The 15,650-nt window shown below is 37.9% G+C and overlaps 1 protein-coding gene across 1 annotated transcript; it reads right to left on the reverse strand.

Annotated features, from left to right (window-relative positions):
- Positions 1 to 5,014: 5,014 nt before the first annotated feature.
- Positions 5,015 to 5,566, reverse strand: LOC114824477 (TMV resistance protein N-like). The gene has a single exon (XM_029101618.1). The coding sequence runs from the start codon at positions 5,564 to 5,566 to the stop codon at positions 5,015 to 5,017; it is 552 nt and encodes a 183-aa protein (XP_028957451.1).
- Between the last annotated feature and the right edge of the window lie 10,084 nt (positions 5,567 to 15,650).

Genomic DNA, 15,650 nt, shown 5'->3' on the forward strand with positions numbered 1-15,650 from the left:
AATGACTTATATAGAAGATTGAAGGGAAATCATGATTTTCAGGTGGGTTTGTTATGTAACCCTGAGTCTAGTAATTTCATCCTTGTCAAGTTCTATTGATTGATTGAGAAATGTTATGCCTTTCGGCTTAAACGGACTGTGACATATGTCAATTATAGTGCATGACGAACTACGAATGGCTTGATCCCTGTTTAGGGTACATAGGCAATCTAACGAGGAGGTTAGATGCAACCATAAAGCATACAAAAAATTACTATGCGATTCGATTATCGAATTATGCTCTACCCATATCCGGGAGGCGGGGTATGATAGATACGAGTATTAGGTGACGTCACGTGTCGATCCTAGACGTATGTCGGGATCGGGGCGTGACAGAAGTTATGAACAGCTCTGAAAATACAGAGTGGGGTAAGGCTATGGATGAAGAAATGAATTCTCTTGTGAAGAACAACACTTGGGAGTTAGTTCAATTGCCTCCCAGTAAGAGAGCTATTGGCTGCAAGTGGGTGTATACTAAAAAGAAGGTCGTCCAGGAGAAGACAGTGTAAGATTCAAAGCACGAGTGGTAGCAAAAGGATATGAACAAAAGGAAGGTATTGATTATAATGAAGTATTTTCTCATTTTGTGAAGCATTCATCTATTTGTATTATGTTAGCCTTTGTTGCACAATTTAATCTTGAACTAGTGTTAAGACAACTTTCTTACATGGAGATCTTGATGAAGAAATTTACACGTCTCAGCCTAATGGGTATCAGGTAACTGGAAAAGAGAAATGGGTTTGTAAATTGAATAAGTCTTTATATGGATTGAAGCAATCTCCAAGACAGTGGTATTTGAAGTTTGACGAATTCATGAGAGGTCAACACTATTTAAGAAGTCAATATGATCATTGCGTTTATTTCAAAAAGTTGCAAATGGGTCTTTCATTTATTTATTACTCTATGTTGATGATATGTTTGCATCGAAGAATGTTAAGGAGATTGAAAAGTTGAAAGCACAGATGAAGCACAATTTTGAGATGAAAGATCTTGGTGAAGCGAAAAAGGTACTCGGTATGGAAATTACTCGTAACCGAGAAAAAGGCTTGGGGTATCTTACACAAAAGCAATATTTGTGTAAATTGCTTCAATGTTTTGGTATTAATGATGCCACCAAACCTGTAAGTACTCCAATGGCTCTTCACTTTAAGTTGAGTGCTTTGTTATCTCCAAAAAACAATGAAGAGAAGCTGCAGATGAAGAATATTCCATATTCTAATTTGGTTGGTGGCTTGATGTATACTATGGTATGTTCTCGACCAAATATTGCTCATGCCGTTGGTTTGGTTAGTCGCTATATGCACAATCCAGGAAAAGAACATTGGCAAGCAGCTAAGTGGATTCTAAGATACCTACATGGGACTAGAGACGTCGACTTATGTTTTCAGCGAAGTGATAGCAGTTTTGAGAATTTTGTGGTTGAATATGTTGATTTTGACTGTGCTAGAGATTTGGATAGAAAAAGATCAACTACTGGCTACTTATTTACCATGGCCAAAGGACCAGTTAGTTGGAGGTCTACACTACAATCCACAGTTGCTTTGTCAACAACGGAGGTCGAATATATGTCTATTGGAGAAGCTGTAAAGGAGGCCATTTGGATACATGGACTGATAAAGAATCTAGGAATTTATCAAAAGTAGGTGGAGCTACATTGTGATAGTCAAAGTGCTATTCACTTGTCAAAATTCCAAGTTTATCATTCGATATCGATGTTTGGTTTCATTTTATTCGTGAGATTTTTTTTCCAAAAGAAAGATTATTCTTCAGAAAGTTCCAACTGCGGACAACCCAGCTGATATGTTAACTAATGTGCTCAGACCTGCCAAGTTTGAGCATTGTTTAAGCATAGCTCATATACTATGTGCCTGAATATGTTTGTGATTACGAATCTTGCCAAGGTGGAGATTGTTGACATGTGGCTCGATATAAATCTTGGTCAATTACTTTGTATTGGTTATCCTTGTTTTTCTCTCCATCACAAACTTGTTTATGGCTTTACGTATTAGAAGGCAAACCATTTGTTTTGTAATAAAAGGAGCTCACGTAGAAATAATTTGTGTGAGCCAATTTGTGAGATTCTTCTTTGTACATTTGTTATCTCAATCAGTTAATAAATTGAGAGTTATTTCTTTCATTTTATTTGTTCCATTTGGTGCTCAAGCACAACAATTCATTCATCCATTCTTAGTGCAAAATAAAAAGTTCATGAGAGAGTTTACTGATCACAGAAACAAAATCTACCGAAAACTTATCACTGGTACGGCCTAAATCTGGGATTTCCAGACGTTGGATGAATCTAACAAAGGTATGACTAAAAGATATCGTAAAGCACAAAGGAAGAACCAGATTAAGAAAGAATAAAGGCTGGGAGTTAGATGGTGGCTTACTAACATGAATTCTGAGATGGTGAGAATTAGAGCAATATCATTAGCATTCATTTATCTAAAGACACTGGATATTCAACCAAGTACAACAATTCAGATATGGTCCCTGTCTCTACAAGTATCTGTCTCAATTAATTGTTCAAAAAATTCACCAAGCTTCTTCGCTTCATTAGACATTGTCGAACTAGACCCAGGGGGCGTCTCAGAGTCCAACCACATATGGGCTAACTTGGCAGATACCATTTTCAACCTCGGGGCTCAAATTCCGATAACCATTAAGCTGATGGGATAAATCGATAGTGAGTTGTCTGCATTTATTATAAGGAAAACTAATGAAAAGGGCTTGAAAACTTTGAGTTTTAATGATAAGGACAAAATAAAGGGTAAAGTGAATAGTACTAGGATTGACTTTTTAGTGTAAAAATGTGGTTTTTCGTTAAAGTGAACAGTACCGGGTGCTTTTCGTTAAAGTTCCCTTTATTATAAGATGGTAACTAGTAACAATGTTTTTTGTGGATTTGCTCTGTGTCGTTGAAGCTAGCACTTATAGGTCCACTTGGAGATGCCTCGTCACAATATTCATGTGTTCGTTTCAGGATTTTCAGTGTTTGGTTGAGTTCTTCCAAATCTTGCTTGTACACCAAACGAGCCCCACACTTCTTCACCTTATTCAAGTCTGCTTCTACGTTTACCCCTCCAATACAACTAAAGTAAGTTTCGAATAAAAACTGTTCCTGATGACAAATTTCACGAGGCAACTGAAATACCCAAAGGTGTTCTGACATAAGAGACCCTATCATCTTTGAACAAATCATAGGGTAAAAGGGTTTTGATAAAAACTCAAATTTTAAATTAATATGATAAAAATGGGCAGCTGGACCTGGATTGACCAAGTTTTCCTTAGAAACTTGAAAAACAACACAAAAGGCAATTCCCAGCCAGTTGGTACATGATGCGGGAGGAAGCTCCATATTTACTGAGTCTCCCACACTTTGATTACTGAACCAGTCCGAAATTTCGCTTCCAGGGAATACAACCTGTGGCTTTCGGTAATAATCCTGTAACCAAAGAACTATTATATATTCTACCAAAAAAAAAAAAAAACTATTATATATATCTTGTTGGAAAATATTAAGGTCTGTTTGATATTCTACTTGAATCCAACTTTTTTGACTCAAAAACAATTTTCAAGTTTTAGACCTTAAAAACTTGTTTGGTATGACTAGTTTCAAAAACTGAACTCAAGACTAACTCAAAAATATAGTCTATTTTCTAAAAACATAGAAAGTAAGTTTTTTGAATATTTAAACTTAAACTTTACTCATTTCTTTTCTCTCCCTCTTCCCCTCTCACTCCAAATCTCTCTCTTTTCTTCTTTCTCTCTCCTTTTTTTTTTGTTGACCTTTTTCGTGTCTCATCCAATCCGTTCTCTTCATTTTCTCGGTTCTTTCTCTCTCTTCTCTTCATCTCTATCTCGTCCAATCCTCTCTCTTCTTTCTCTTTCATTCAATCATCTTTTATTTTATTTCCTCCTCTCTTCTCCTCTCTCCTCTTTCTCCTTCTCTTGTGACTCCCTCTTTTTAGATTTCTTTGTCTAGTTTAAGTTGTAAGATTTAAAAATTTTAAATCACAAATCAATCAAGTTTTTTAGTCTTAAAGAAAATTGTTTTTAAGAAATGTTTTGAGAAATGATAAAAAATTTCAAATAAGATACCAAACAGGCCCTTAGTATTTTGGTTTATTTGAATGTTTCATTTTCTGGGCTTAGCCCATTAGCATTAGAGTTTTGATTTCTTACATTTTAGGATTAGGGTTAGTTTATTATAAATAGCGTACTTGTTATTCAGTCAAGAACAAGTTAGTCACGATGTAATCTTTTGGAATTTTGTAGCCGTTTCAGTATTCTTGTTTGTTTAATAATATTTTTATTATTTTGTAATTTTGTTTGTTGCACGCTCTGATATTCAACTTATGTGTGTGTGTGTGTATAAATAGAGAGAGAGAGAGAGAGAGTACCTTGTTCTGAGTGGCAAATTTTAGAATCCTAGAGAGTATTGTATTATTAGTCCAACCTTCATCTTGAACCAATGCAATGCAATTCCGGCAAGTGAAACTAAAATCATACAAATTGGTGAATCTGTTGCTCAACTTGGATGTATTTGACAAACTTCGTAAGGGAGTACAATCGTCTACATCTACATGCAATTTGCCATTAGATGGAAGAGGTGGCAATTTTTGAAGGCTTTTGCAGCTCGACAGACCAAGATAATAAAGCTTAGAAAGGCATCTAATGCTTTCAGGTAGATTGACGAAATTATTTTCACCAAGATCCAATTTTTCCAAAAAGGACAAGCAACCAATATCATCGGGGATATCCCCTTCACAAAGTTTACAATCTGTTAGATTTATGGTCCTCAAAGTGCATAAACGATTTAGATAAGAAAACATCAAACCCCAACAAGGAGGAGGATCAGGAGCACTCTTTCCAAGTCCTAATATGCGGAGAAGGCCCCACTTGTCCCTTGCTTAAGCATATGATCTGCATAACAGTAGTTGTTTGAGATTTTTCATACCCACAAGCGGCTCTGTCAATGTGGCTTCCAATCCAAGAGCCTCAAGTGATCCATGTCTCCTGGGAGTTTGTGAATTTTTGAGCATTTTCCCACATAGAGGCGTCTAAGAGACTTCAAATTACAAATAGCCCCAGGAAGGTTCAAGAGATTTTTGCAATTAAATAGATTCAAATCCTTAAGGCCAACCAAATGGTCAATTGATGAAGGCATTTTCTCAATTGCAGTCCCGCTTAAGTGAAGCTTGGATAAATTCTTCATCTGCTTCCTAAATTCTGGAATCTTTTTCACATTTGAGCAGCCACTAAGATATAAAGATTCTAGAGAATCCATTTCAACCGCACTTGGGAGGCTCTTAATGCTTTCACACCATGCAAGGTTTAGAACTTTAAGTCTTTTGAGGACTGCAATAGAGGGGTGTATCTCAACTAAATTCTTACATTCAAAAAGATTCAACTTCACAAGATTTGGAACACCACTGAAATCTGGGGTACTAATCAAATTTTTGGAGAAGCCAAGATTGATATTTTTCAAGTTGGGCAAGTCCTGTACAACACTGATAAGGTTCATATCCTATTAGGGATGGGCAATGGTTATGCGGGCAGGTAACCACGGTTAATTTACCCATAACCGTTTATGTTCATACCCGCATAACCGTTTACCCGTTGGGTAATTGCCTAAACGGTTATACCCATACCTATAACCGTTTATAAACGGTTAACCATACTCATAACTGCATATCCATTTAACCGTAACCGTTTAATACCCGTTTACCCATTTATCCTTTTTAACCCGTTTATCTTTTTTTTTTTTTACCATTACTCTTTTTTCACCCGTCTACATGTTTTTTAACAACCTGAAAATTAAAAAAACTTGTCATAATTTTTTTTTTGACAATTAAACACTGTTATAGGTACGTTCATCATACATTTCCATATTTTAATTTTTTAAGTCCTTATACTATTCCAATAATTGAAATAATAGTTTACGGACGATATTTTTAATTGTTACTAATGAAGGTAAATATAATATTTGCTAAGTATTATTGGGTTACAAAAATTGTTTAGAAGACATTTCTGTCATAGCATTTCTGTCAATTTCACGGTTACCTGCAAGGAATTTAAATTAATTTGGCTAATTCCTTGATGATGAGAATCATCATTCCTGTAGTAGTGTTATTGAGAGAATGACCGATGAATTCCTTGCAAATTTATTGGGTGCTAAGTATTATTGGATCGAGAACATGGTTTGTGTTAGTTTTACATATATAAAATAAATGGGTAAACGGTTACTCGTTTATAACCGTGGTTAATACCCATAACCATTTATTTATCTAAACGGTTACCCATAACCGTAACCGTTTAATTTAAATGGGTGGGTAACCGCGGTTACCCATAACCAATGGGTATTTGCCCATCCCTAGATCCTATACTTAGCTTTTACAACCTTAAAGTTTATCCAAAATAATAAATAAATGATTATTTTATAATTTATATAGCATTTATTCAATATTACTCTTACCAATTTTCCCTTCCAAAGCCGAACAAGTTTGCTCTTTCGCATCGCAAGTTGAGTAAGCAAATGCGGGTGAAAGCTGGTTGGAAGAAACTTGGAAGGATAGAAACTCCAGTTTATAATTCTCAAGGAACATGGAAGAAATTTGGGACATGAAGAAATGACCAAATTATTGAATTCCAGAAACCTCAGTTCATGCATATTAGAGAAGGCTTCCGAATTCCAATGCACCTCTTTTGATTCGGGTAACCGTAGGACTATGCCTTCAATAGCACGTGTCCCCTAATAACCAAGAAGGTAGGAAGCGTCAGTTTCACATACTAATATTATGTTAAGAGCACCTCCAGCGGGGGAGGTTGCTCGGGGGCTGTGGATCAAACAGTAGCAAATTGCTGGGGGGATGAGCTCCAGCGTATGGAAGCCCGAGCAACAGGCGAGGCCCGAGGAGCAGGCCCGTCGAGGATTGCCAGCCCGAGAGCCCGAGGGCTGCGTCAGGCGCGTGCGTTTCACGCGCGCGTGGGCGCGAGTCGTCCGACAAAAAAACAGGGCTGGGGCCCGCGATTTCAGTTATGAAAAGTAACCGTTGGGGAAGCCACGTGGCTTCCCCATGTCTGTTCGATTGAAACGGTCATATTTTATGGACCGTTGGATTTCCAACGGTAAAAAACATTTAAAAATATCATTTAATTTCATCCGTTTGATTTAAAAATCTCATATTTTATGGACCTTTGTAAATTATATAAAAAAAAAGAAAAAACTGTTTAAAAATCTAAAATGTTACCGTTGTGACACGTGGCACAATCTGGAGTGTTGGAATTTAAATTTTTTTAAATCCAACGGCAGAGATTAATTAGGTGAATAAAAATTTTAAAAAAATGTAAAAAAATTCTTAAAAATCCGAAAAAAAAATTATGGAAAATTATAAAAAATTTTGATTTTACTTTTCTATAAATACCTTCTCATTATCTTCTACCCTACACCACAATTTCATATTTTCTCAACTACTTTCAACCACATTCCTATCTTTCTTTCAAAGTTTCAATCCAATTTTTTTCCAACAAAATGACTACTCAACCAGGTACGAATTGGACGCTTCTGGAAGATGTTGCGTTGTGTACTAGTTGGGTTCAAGTTACTCATGATTCGATTAGGGGTAATGAGATGCAGTTGCGAGAAATGTGGAGTCTTATTCATACCAATTATCTTGAGAAAATGGGTGGGCAAAGAACTAAAGAATCGATGTCCAGTCGTTAGAAATTACTTAGTCAATCGTTTAGTATGTCGAGAGACGCCTTGGCACAAGCTAGTGGTAATCTTCGAAGTGGGGAAAATTTAACGGATCAGGTAACAATATATTATTTATTTGTTAGCTACTTTCATTATATTTATTTGTTTGTATTATTTATTTGTTATCTTCTTTCATTATAATTATTTGTTAGCTACTTTCATTATATTTATTTGTTTGTATTATTTGTTACCTACTTTCATTATAATTATTTGTTAGCTACTTTCATTATAATTATTTGTTTGTATTATTTATTTGTTACCTACTTTCATTATAATTATTTGGTTGTATTATTTATTTGTTACCTACTTTCATTATAATTATTTGTTAGCTACTTTCATTATATTTATTTGTTTGTATTATTTGTTACCTACTTTCATTATAATTATTTGTTAGCTACTTTCATTTATAATTATTTGTTTGTATTATTTATTTGTTACATACTTTCATTATAATTATTTATTTGTTACCTATTCTCATTATAATTATTTGTTTGTGTAGGAACTTCAAGCACAAGCTTGGTATGGTGCCAAAACCAAAAGCAAAAACAAAACATTCACCTGGTTTGAATGTTGGAATATTGTCAAAGATTGTCCTAAATTTAGAGTTGTGCATGTCGGTCCAGAAGTTTTCATGAACAACACCCCTCTACACTCTATACCTGAGCATGCCTCGCATGATCATGATGAAGATGATTATGAAGAAGTGCCTGAAACGCCCCCCGTTGAACAAGCGTCGGGGTCGACCCGTTTTCCAATTAGGCCTCAAGGTAAGAAGGCTTCAAAGAGAAAAGGTAATGCTTCCAAGAATGATTATGCAAAGTATATGGAAGATCTTGCCTGCCAAGGTGAATTGAATTTGGCCCGGGAAATGGCTAAATTTGAGGCTGATAAGGCTAAAGGATGCAAAAGCTGCAGCTTTTGAGAGAAAATTTGAAGCTGATGAGAGAGAAAGAGAACTACTTCGGCAAGAAAGGGAACATAGAAGAGAAGAAAGAATGGCTGAACGAGATCGTGACATTATGAAGGAGCCTTTAGAAGGGAAGTCTCCAGACTCTAAATATTTTTGGAAGTCAGAGAAAGCGGACGTGGTGCGAAGGAGGCGTGCAAGAGAAGCGAGAGCAAGAGGAGATGGTCCTAGCACCACTAGAGAAGATTATCCTAGCACGACAAGAGAAGATCATCCTAGCACCACAAATTGGTTAGGTGATGGTTATCATCCATTCACGAACCCATAATTTTCCAATCAATTCGGGTTGTAATTTCTTATTCGGGTTGTAATTTCTTATTCATTGAATAGAGTACTTTATGTTGTTTCCAATTTATTGAACTTAGTACTTTATTCAAAACACATTTAAACACACCAAATAAAATAACATCAACACACCAAAAAAACACACCAAATAAAATAAAATTACATTTCAACTCACTAAATGAACTAAAAAAACACACCACATAAAATAAAATAAACACACCAAATAAAATAAAATTACATTTCAACTCACTAAATGAACTAAAAAACACACCACATAAAATAAAATAAACACACCAAATAAAAACAAACACTAATGAACTTAAGTATCGTCAGCACCCCTCAATTCCCACTGGTGCTCTATCAAGTCAAGTTGGCGGGCATTGTGCATATATGACCTTTGAAGTGCAGTATATCGTTGGATGATCCTTTCATTGTAACGTCCATCCCTTTCTAATGGCTCATGTTGCACGGGCTCATCGGTGGCGTCATGAGCACAATATATACGTGTTCTTGAATTGTTCATCGTGTCTGGCTCATATTCATCAACGGCTTCATAATCGTACTCATCTTCCACAATCATGTTGTGAAGAATGATGCACGTCATCATGATGGATCGAAGCGACTCTACATCAAACAATCTGGCAGCACCCCTGATGAGAATATGAAAAATCAATATTTATTTGGACTGTTGGGCTTCTTGGAATTTTTCAAGGTCTTCAAATTTATTGGTGCTAAATTGGCTATTGTGGAAAATGTTAGTTGGACATTTGAAAGATCGAGGAAGACCAAACAAAACTTGAGGACGAGTTATCGCACAACAGAAATGTATGACACCGAATTTGGACTCGTCTAATTATTACATGGTGTATTCAGCATATTTAATTCAATGATGGTTCATGTTCTCATTTAAGTTCATGATTAGTCTTACATTAACTTCATGCTTAGTAACCTATTCATGGAAGGTTGAAGGTTGTTCCATGCCTAGCTATTTAAAACCACTACTCATGTATGGAAACACAATTATTCAGAAATTAAAAATTACTTTTAAACTTGTTTTATTGAAGAGTGTTTTTCTTCCTATCTGTAAACTCTTATCTCTTTGGTGGATTCCTTAGAGTGCCGAGTTGTTTATCTTTGAATGTTCACTTATGGTTTCTCTTTGATCTCCGTTATCCGGAGTCAGACACCTCAAGTAAGGCAGGGTAAAACCTTGCTTATAGAGTTGGTCATTGATGATCAGGTTGCTAGCAGACTTGAATCAAATTTGCTTAGCTTGGACTTTATCATCTGGGAAGGTGCCATGAGTAAGGAATTTATAGATTGGGGTGATCCAACTATCCCTTTGTTGTACGTTGCACACTTCCATGGCTATGGTGCTTGGTGCTGCCAATAACTCGACATGAATGTTTCTTCCAATCTCGTCTTCCACTGCTGAGGTGAGGCGAGCCAAGGCGTCTGCATGGCTATTTACTGCTCGAAGGACTTGGGTGATATAGTAGTGGAAATGCTTGAGCAAAAGTTGTGCCTGCGTAAGATATGCGTCCATGGAGCTATCCTTAGCGTCAAAGTTGTTCGTGACTTGGTTAACCACTACCTGAGAGTCGCTGAAGATATCAAGTTGTTTAACTCCAAGGTGTTTGGCTAAACGCGCTTACTAGGAGGACTTCATACTAGGCCTTATTGTTTGACGCTTTGAATTTGAAAAGAAGGGCATACTCCATTGCAATTTTGTTAGGCATAGTAAAGACCAGTCTTACTCCACAGACTTGTTGGTTGGATGAGCCATCAACATACAAAGACCATACTGGGAAGGTTGGTTCTCCTTTTCGAGCTTCTTAAGGTAACAAAGCCAATGCCTCAGGTGTAGGAGAAATGTCAACTGGATATGTGAATTCAGTGATGAAGTCTGCAATTGCTTAACCCTTCTCAACTGGCTTTAGTTGGTAAGAGACATCAAACTCACCCAATGTTATCGTCATTTGATCATTCGTCCCGAAGTGTCAAGACTCTAGAGTATTTGTCGAAGGGGGTGATTGGTAAACACGATGATAGAGTGTGGTTGGAAGTAAGAGCGAAGTTTTCAAGCAGACATGATCAATGCTAGAGCCAATTTCTCAATGTTAGAGTATCGTATCTCTGTATCTTATAAGGCTTTGCTAGTGTAGTAGACGGGTCGTTCAACATTACCATTCTTTTGAATGAGAATAAAACTAATTGCTAAAGCTGAAACATATAAATAGATAATGATAACATCATCAACTTTAGGTTTGGAGAGTAAGGGGCTTTACTCATGTACTCTTTGAGGTTCTTGAATGCCTTGGCACATTTATTAGTCCATGTAATGTATTTCTTACTTCCCTTAAGCACTTTGAAGAAATGAGCATATCTGTCTATGGCCTTAGAGATAAGCATGGTCAAAGCTGCCACTTTGCCAGTAAGGCTCTAAATGTCTTTTGAAGTTATTGGTTCTCTCATGTTAAGGATTGCTTTGATCTTCTCGGAGTTAGCTTGAATGCATCGTTGGCTAATCATGAAGCCCAAGAATTTGCCAGAGCCCACGTTGAGGCACATTTGTTGAGGTTCAACCTCATTTGGTACCTCCTCAGGATGGTGAAGGTTTCAAACAAGTTGATGATGTGTTGGTTAGCATGTTTTCTTTTGACTATCATATCATCAACATAAACTTCCATGTTCTTGCCAATCTGCTCGGCGAACATTGAATTAACTAATCCCTGATAAGTCACGCCTGCATTCTTAAGGTCGAAGGGCATGACTTTATAAAGTCATTTGTCAGTGGTGAAAGTTGTGTGATCTTTGTCCTGAGGGTACATAAGCACTTGTTACCCACATTGGATAGATGACCTCATGGAAGAAGCCTATATCTTTAAATTTTTCAACTTCTGCCTTCATTGCCTCGTACTGTTTGGTGTCATAAGATCTTCGCTTCTGTCTCACCGACTTGGTCTTGGGATCAATGATCAAGCGATGACAGATGATATCGGGAGAAATTTCTAGCATGTCCTCGTATGCCCAAGTAAATACCTAGGTGTTCTCTTGCAAAAAGGAGATTAATGTCAACCGAATGGGTGGTTCCAATCTTCATCATACGATCTGGATAGTCTTTTGAGATAAAAAGCTTCTCCAACTCTTCAGCAGGCTGTGCTTGCTGAGTGAAAGAGTCATCTCGTGGATCGTTAGGTTGACCATTGCCATCACGAAGAGCCAAGTTGGCTTTATCAGGGCTGGTCTTTATGACTTGGCTATGTATAGAGAAGGTTTCCTTGGGCACATGCAAACGTTGTTACTTGACTGAAGAGTTGTAGCATAATCGTGCACTAAGTTGATCTCCTCTGATGTAACCATTGCTAGAAGGTGTTGGAAACTTCATCAACACCATATGTATGGATACCATGGCTTTAAGATCAATGATGCATGTGCACCCAAAGATGATATTGTACGCTGTCAGGCAGTCGACCACAAAGAAATTAGTGGTAATAGTAACTGTACAAGGGCCTGTATCAATGGTGAGTGGTAAGTGTATGCTCCCCAAAGGTTGCACGGTATCATCAAAAAAACTTATCATGGGAGTAATTGAGGGATCAAGCAAGTGTTCAACTACATTAAGTGCCCTAAAAGCTTCGGCGAACATGATATTGACCGAAACACCTGTGTCTACAATGATCTGTCGCACATCAAAGTTGGCTATGTGAGCCTTCATGATCAGTGGGTCGTTGTGAGGGTAGATGATGCCTCATTCCTCCTCAGGGTAGAAATATATCAGATCATATTTAGGCTTTTGATAATTGCCTTCCCTGATGTTTTCCACATGAAACACTTGGTGGCCAGACCTCAAAGTTCGTTCACTGTTTTTCATGGCCTTGTTGGAAGATTTAGATAGGGGTGTGCCACCGCTGATAGAATATATCACGTTCACCTGGTGTTGGTTACGGTTATCCCTGGGAAGGTGAAGAGGAATGGATCAATTTTCCTTTCGCGTGCCAAAGCTTCGATATGGTCATGGAGGGTGATACACTTCTCGCTGTCATAGCGGTTATACTCGTGGTAATTGCTAAACATGCATGTGTTCTTCGTGGACTTATAATCTGGCTGCCTCAGCTTTGACTTTGGTATCAAGTGAGCTATACTGGGGTAAATCGTTGTTCATGTGACATTCAAAGGTGTGTATGTTTCATACATTAAGGTAGGGCTTGTCTTAACCTGTGTTTGGCCTATCGTATTAACTGTTTGAGGGCAGGCGTTATCATAGTGAGAACTTTGGTTATCCCGATAGTGTCCCTTACTCTTCTTATTAAAATGAGACTATTGAGGATGGAAATCCTTCCTCTTGCCTTGAGATTGATATGTTTGTTATCCTAGCAACACACTAGGTAAGGTAGAGGGAGATGCAACAACCGTCTAGAAGGTCGAGGTTTTCTCACTTGGTTTGATTTGGCTCCCATTTCCCACTTGTTAATAGAGGATAGCCATAGGGGGTTTCCTATGATATGTCATTACTTTGGCAGATACATGGTTATAAGCATGTGCCATCACCTCAGAGAAAGTCTTCTAAGTGTTGGCATTGATCATGTACTTGAAGAAACACTCATGTATACCTGCTGTGAAGGCCTTGAGGGAAATCTTGTCATTTGCCTCAGCGCAACCTCATGGCTGAAATGGCTAGCTAGTGACTCATTTGGCTTTTGGAGAATAGTGTACAAGTCATCTACAGAATGCAAGTGATCGGTTTGGAAAATGTGTTGAGAAACAAACAGTTTCCTCAGCTCCTTAAAGAAATTTACCGTCTCAGATGGAAGGCAGCAATGCCAGTTCAGAGCTCTACTAGAGAGGGTGGAAAGGAAAAGAAGATATCGTTCTTCATCAGTATGCATTCCGTATGCCATGGTGGACTCAAAGAGGTTAAGGTGTTCAATTAGATCCTCTATTCCAGTATATAGTTGTAAGCCGAGCTTCTACTTTGTCTTTGCTTGGAGGGGTGTGTCAAGGATCCTCTTTGTAAAAAGGTCGGGCCTTGGTTAATTCCAGTCAGGTATCTCGGCCTGACTTTCGACCTTCAACTTGTTTACTTCCGCAAGGAGCTGTAAGACAAGAAGGTCCTAGGACTTGTCGCTCATTCCCTGGATTGGTAGCTGGCCTGGGCCATGGTAGAGGACCGAGTCTTTCAAAAACCCTTGGGTCATTGATTTTTGAGCTTATATGGATAGGGTTTTCTCGACGTTGCCTCAAAAAGTCTCAATAGTCACAATAAACAGCTTTCGATCCTTCCACTCCCTCTACAAGGAGGTGTCTCCCTCTACTTCTCATGTTTAGGGTCGAAGTAGCTCGGTTGAGAGAAGTCTCACGTTGATCAACATATTGATGAGTAGCTTGCTCCTCATTAGGAATATCCATGCTGAAGACTGGTGACCCGTTGTGTTGGGGGGTACCTAGGTGATGCTTAGCATCTACAAGAGCAATGGGCTCGTGTGACTGAGTATACCTAGCCTCATGGAGCATTCTGAAGAGCTTCTCATACTATTCCTGGAAGATTTCATTCTTCATTGCTATCTTGTTGTTCTAAGCCTCCAACTCTTCAACTTTAGCTTGAAGAGCAAACTTCTTTCGTTCCTTCCTTCGTTGCTTCACGCTAGGCACAAGAGGAGTGTCGTTCTGCGTGCTGTAACTTCCTTCACTCCCCATGTTGGAGAGGGCTGCCTAATCGAATGAGAGTGTACGAACGATGGAAAATATCTTGACAAAGCTGAAGAGAGTAGGAATAAGTGTGCTTCCCACAGACGGCACCAAATGTTGATGCACAAAATCAGTGAAAACTTTGGAACAACGTAAAGTGTCAAGTTTGTGACCTTCGCTCGGTTGCTCCTATCACTAGTAAGGATAATATGTAAAGAGATAGAGATAGGAAAGCAAACACAAGATGTAAATAGTTTACCTTAAGTTTGGCTACATCCACGAAGTAGAGGAGTTCTCATTAATAGTGAAGGGTTTACACAAATACATAGGTTCAAGCATAATCATCATTAGTGGGTACTAATGACTAGTTTAAGTACAATAATGACATTAAGGACTAATTGTAGGAGAATGGTCTCCTTTTATAGTTGAGGAGAACCTTTAGCTTTTGTTCGCGGTCGATGTAGGACTCTATGAGCTTTATTCTGACGTTAACATGTGTCATGCTGCGATTAGCCTCCTGGTTAGTGAGAAATTCTTATGCTTCAGCAGGGGTGCCTCAGCATGAACCCCTCAATGGGTCTTTGAAGGTATGACGTTGACTGGTGCTTGGTAATTTCGGGATTGGTTAAGTATGGTACAAGCAGGCATCATCCGTATACTAAGAACCATCATCAGAAGATTCACAATTCTCATCAAATTGTTTAACTAAGACGTGTGCTGATACTTTTGGTGCAGTCATATATAAGAAATGTTTCGACTCCTTCATGCTATAACAAATGATGCAATAGATTCTGATCAGTCATCGTCGTCATCATCTGTATTACCATAATGATAAAGAAAGCACAATTCATGTCAGCAAGACAGCAACATAAACGTATAACACCCCCATACATACAGGAAGAAATGATTCAA

Source organism: Malus domestica, chromosome 04 (assembly GCF_042453785.1).
Source record: "Malus domestica chromosome 04, GDT2T_hap1".
NCBI lineage: Eukaryota > Viridiplantae > Streptophyta > Magnoliopsida > Rosales > Rosaceae > Malus > Malus domestica.

What these genes read in the sequence shown, in the direction of transcription:
- LOC114824477 (XM_029101618.1), bottom strand. Translation starts at nt 5,566, where the DNA reads ATGAACCTTATCAGTGTTGTACAGGACTTGCCCAACTTGAAAAATATC.